The sequence below is a fragment of the Monoraphidium neglectum genome (assembly GCF_000611645.1).
Source record: "Monoraphidium neglectum strain SAG 48.87 unplaced genomic scaffold scaffold03028, whole genome shotgun sequence".
Classification (NCBI taxonomy): domain Eukaryota; kingdom Viridiplantae; phylum Chlorophyta; class Chlorophyceae; order Sphaeropleales; family Selenastraceae; genus Monoraphidium; species Monoraphidium neglectum.
Genome location: NW_014010600.1, coordinates 1 through 3,246, shown reverse-complemented (window position 1 = coordinate 3,246; position 3,246 = coordinate 1). Strand labels below are relative to the sequence as shown.

Sequence of the window (3,246 nt, the reverse complement as noted above, 5' to 3'; positions counted from 1 at the left end):
AAATCCCCCGCCTCCCGTGTCGTTCAGGCCCCCCCTCGCCTGCCATGTTGAGACTTGGCCAGACCAGCCAGCAGCCATCATGGAGATCGACACAGCCGCGGTCAATCCTCTGGCTTCAGACTGGCGGCGCCGCACGCTGCGCACAAGACAGGCGATGGGCGCAACATCTGCAGCGCCACCCCAGTGAGGCGCTGTGCTCTTCACGCCGCAGCTTGGAGCTCCAGAGCACAGGCTGTGGCCCTGACTTTGATCTGAGCCCCAAGTTGAGTGTGGAGCCAGATGCAAGGAAGTACTGCCAGGTGCCCGGCTGCGCCAAGCAGCCCAGCTTCAACTTTGAGGGGGAGGCCAAGGGCATCTACTGCAAGGCCCACGCTGCGCCAGGCATGGTGAACGTGGTCAGTCCCCGCTGCCAGGCGCCCGGCTGCACCACGTATCCCATCTTCAACATTGAGGGGGAGGCCAAGGGCATCTAATGCAAGGCGCACGCTGCGCCAGGCATGGTTGACGTGCACAACCCCCGCTGCCAGGTGCCCGGCTGCACCACGTATCCCATCTTCAACATTGAGGGGGAGGCCAAGGGCATCTACTGCAAGGCGCATGCTGCGCCAGGCATGGTTGACGTGTACAACCCCCGCTGCCAGGCGCCCGGCTGCGCCAAGCAGCCCAGCTTCAACTTTGAGGGGGAGGCCAAGGGCATCTACTGCAAGGCCCATGCGGCGCCAGGCATGGTGGACGTGGTCAAGCCCCGCTGCCAGGCGCCCGGCTGCACCACGTATCCCATCTTCAACATTGAGGGGGAGGCCAAGGGCATCTACTGCAAGGCGCACGCTGCGCCAGGCATGGTTGACGTGTACAACCCCCGCTGCCAGGCGCCCGGCTGCACCACGCGTCCCAACTTCAACTTTGCGGGCGAGGCCAAGGGCATCTTTTGCAAGGCGCACGCTTCGCCAGGCATGGTTGACGTGTACAACCCCCGCTGCCAGGTGCCCGGCTGCACCAAACAGCCTAACTTCAACTTTGAAGGTGAGGCCAAGGGCATCTAATGCAAGGCCCCTGCTGCGCCAGACATGGTGAATGTGGTCAGTCCCCGCTGCCAGGCGCCCGGCTGCACCACGTATCCCATCTTCAACATCGAGGGGGAGGCCAAGGGCATCTTCTGCAAGGCGCACGCTGCGCCAGGCATGGTGAATGTGGTCAGTCCCCGCTGCCAGGCGCCCGGCTGCACCATGCGTCCCAACTTCAACTTTGAGGGCGAGACTAAGGGCATTTTTTGCAAGGCGCACGCTTCGCCAGGCATGGTGTGCATTCCTTACGTGCGGCGGCGGCAGCGGCCTACTACCGCATGAGGCGGTGTTCCCTAATGGCGTCAGCCAAAGGCAGTGGCAGCCGCTACTGCGTGATTCAGTGTGTCCAAAGGTGGTCCGTCATTGGAACCAGGGGCTAATCTGAAACGTGGTGTTGTGGATGGCTGCATGCCCAGCACCCAATGCAAACGCGTGCGTATGCGTGCGCGCAAGGCCATGTGTCAGGGTTTTGCGTGGGTTCGCACGCATGGGCGGTTGTTTGTGCGCATGTTCTTGCATCTGAGTGAATTTGTGTGTGCATGGCCATGCATCCCAAGAGCATGTGTGCGCGGCGCTAGACTAGCATCAGCTTTCATCGCTGCAGTCGTTCATACCTGCTGCCGACTGTTTTTCAATGCTTTGCCATGCAGCCAGGCAGCAACCACTTGACCCTCACGCCCAGCCTGTGTCGGCGCACGACTGGCGCCGCATGCAGCAGTAGGAGACACTTTACGCGGGCATTCATAATGTGCATTTGCGGGTTACCTCTCCCTCGCCCGCTCTCTGAGCACGGCGCAGGCTTGTGGCACCTGGAGCGGTGCTTGGCTGCATGTGTGGATGGGCTGTCCGCGGGGAGCCGCGCCCTGGGCGCCTCTGTGGCAGCGTACGCGGTGGGGGTGTAAATAACACCGCACCATTTCCCAGCCGCAATATCCAGCATGCGCCAGCAAATGGGAGGGTGGACACTGCTGGTTCAGGACAATGCTGGCGGAGTGGGCCGTGCTGCGAGGCTGCTAGCGTAGTCGTGGCGGGTGAGGAGAGATCCAGGCTTGCTTTGCTGCACGTGATGCTGATGAGCTGCCACGCTGATGCTGGCTTCCTATCATGCAAGCCCTACTACTACTACTGCGATGCCGCCGCACGTCGCGATTTTAACACCACCAACACTCACGGGCGCTCATGCGCCTGCGCTGCTGTTTTCGTCCCGTCGCCCACCCTGCACAGCTACACCCCACCAATCGCCCCAATTACGACGGCCTAGGCCTTGACACAACATGAATGCTTTGCTTGCTTGCCCTGCTTACGTGACCTGCGTACTACGCAGGTCATTAGTAATAATGAGGCAAACTTTGCGCCCTCATATGCAAACCTGCGCGCACAAGCCTGCATGCGCGTGTTTGTGCTCTCTGCAGACCAGCATGCATGAGGGGCATACATGCTCGCCTGCGTTGAGCGGCGCGGACGGTAGCCACCTGAATCTCACTCACCCAACGTTGGTGCTTCAAGTCCCTTTTCATGAGCCTGGATGCCTCTAGATGCTGCCGACTGCCGGATGCTGTAACAATCCTGATCCTCACCGCTTCCTTTCAACTCATACCTTAGCTTTACAGGGGTGCTTGCGGCATGGGGCGCACGCCGCTTATCAACACAATACAGCACGCCCACGAAAGCACTGGAAAACAGACAACGGTCAACACACGGCACAAAAAATAGTCAGATGAAAGAAAGGGCGCGCCAGCCGCGCCCTAGCAAAACTTCATCGTAGGCGCGTCACGCGTCCAGGCTGAACTCGTGGCGCCCCTGCTTTTTGTAATCCGTCATGCCCTTGCCGCTGCCGATGACGCCCACCTTCCCGCCCTCGGGGACCGAGAACCTGCGCAGAGAGCGGCCGGGTGTGAGAGGGGGTCGTGGGCGGGGTCCTGGTCCAAAGAGGTGACGAAATGCGAGCGGCGTCTGTGGGCAGAGGGCTGTCGAGCAGGGGCCGGCTCAGAAGGTGGGAGGGGCGCTGGCAGCAGGGTGGCCTGTGGGAAACCGACGAGCGGGCGAGCCGGGTCCCAGCAACCTCCTACCAGCCTGCGGGCCCGCCCAAAGCCGGCCAGCTGACCGTGTCCGCCCCTGGCCGCCGGCCCTGGGCTCCCTCATACACCATATCAGACCGCCCCTGCCAGACAGTCCCCTCTCC

The 3,246-nt window shown here is 61.8% G+C and overlaps 2 protein-coding genes across 2 annotated transcripts; both read left to right on the top strand.

Moving 5' to 3' along the window:
• Positions 1 to 497: 497 nt before the first annotated feature.
• On the top strand, positions 498 to 1,043 carry MNEG_12040 (hypothetical protein; the record flags this gene model as incomplete). Its single annotated transcript, XM_014039488.1, has 1 exon — positions 498 to 1,043. One exon carries the CDS (start codon positions 498 to 500, stop codon positions 1,041 to 1,043), a length of 546 nt encoding a protein of 181 aa, XP_013894942.1.
• Positions 1,044 to 1,067: 24 nt separating this feature from the next.
• MNEG_12039 (hypothetical protein) lies at positions 1,068 to 1,346 on the top strand (the record flags this gene model as incomplete). Its single annotated transcript, XM_014039487.1, has 1 exon — positions 1,068 to 1,346. One exon carries the CDS (start codon positions 1,068 to 1,070, stop codon positions 1,344 to 1,346), a length of 279 nt encoding a protein of 92 aa, XP_013894941.1.
• Between the last annotated feature and the right edge of the window lie 1,900 nt (positions 1,347 to 3,246).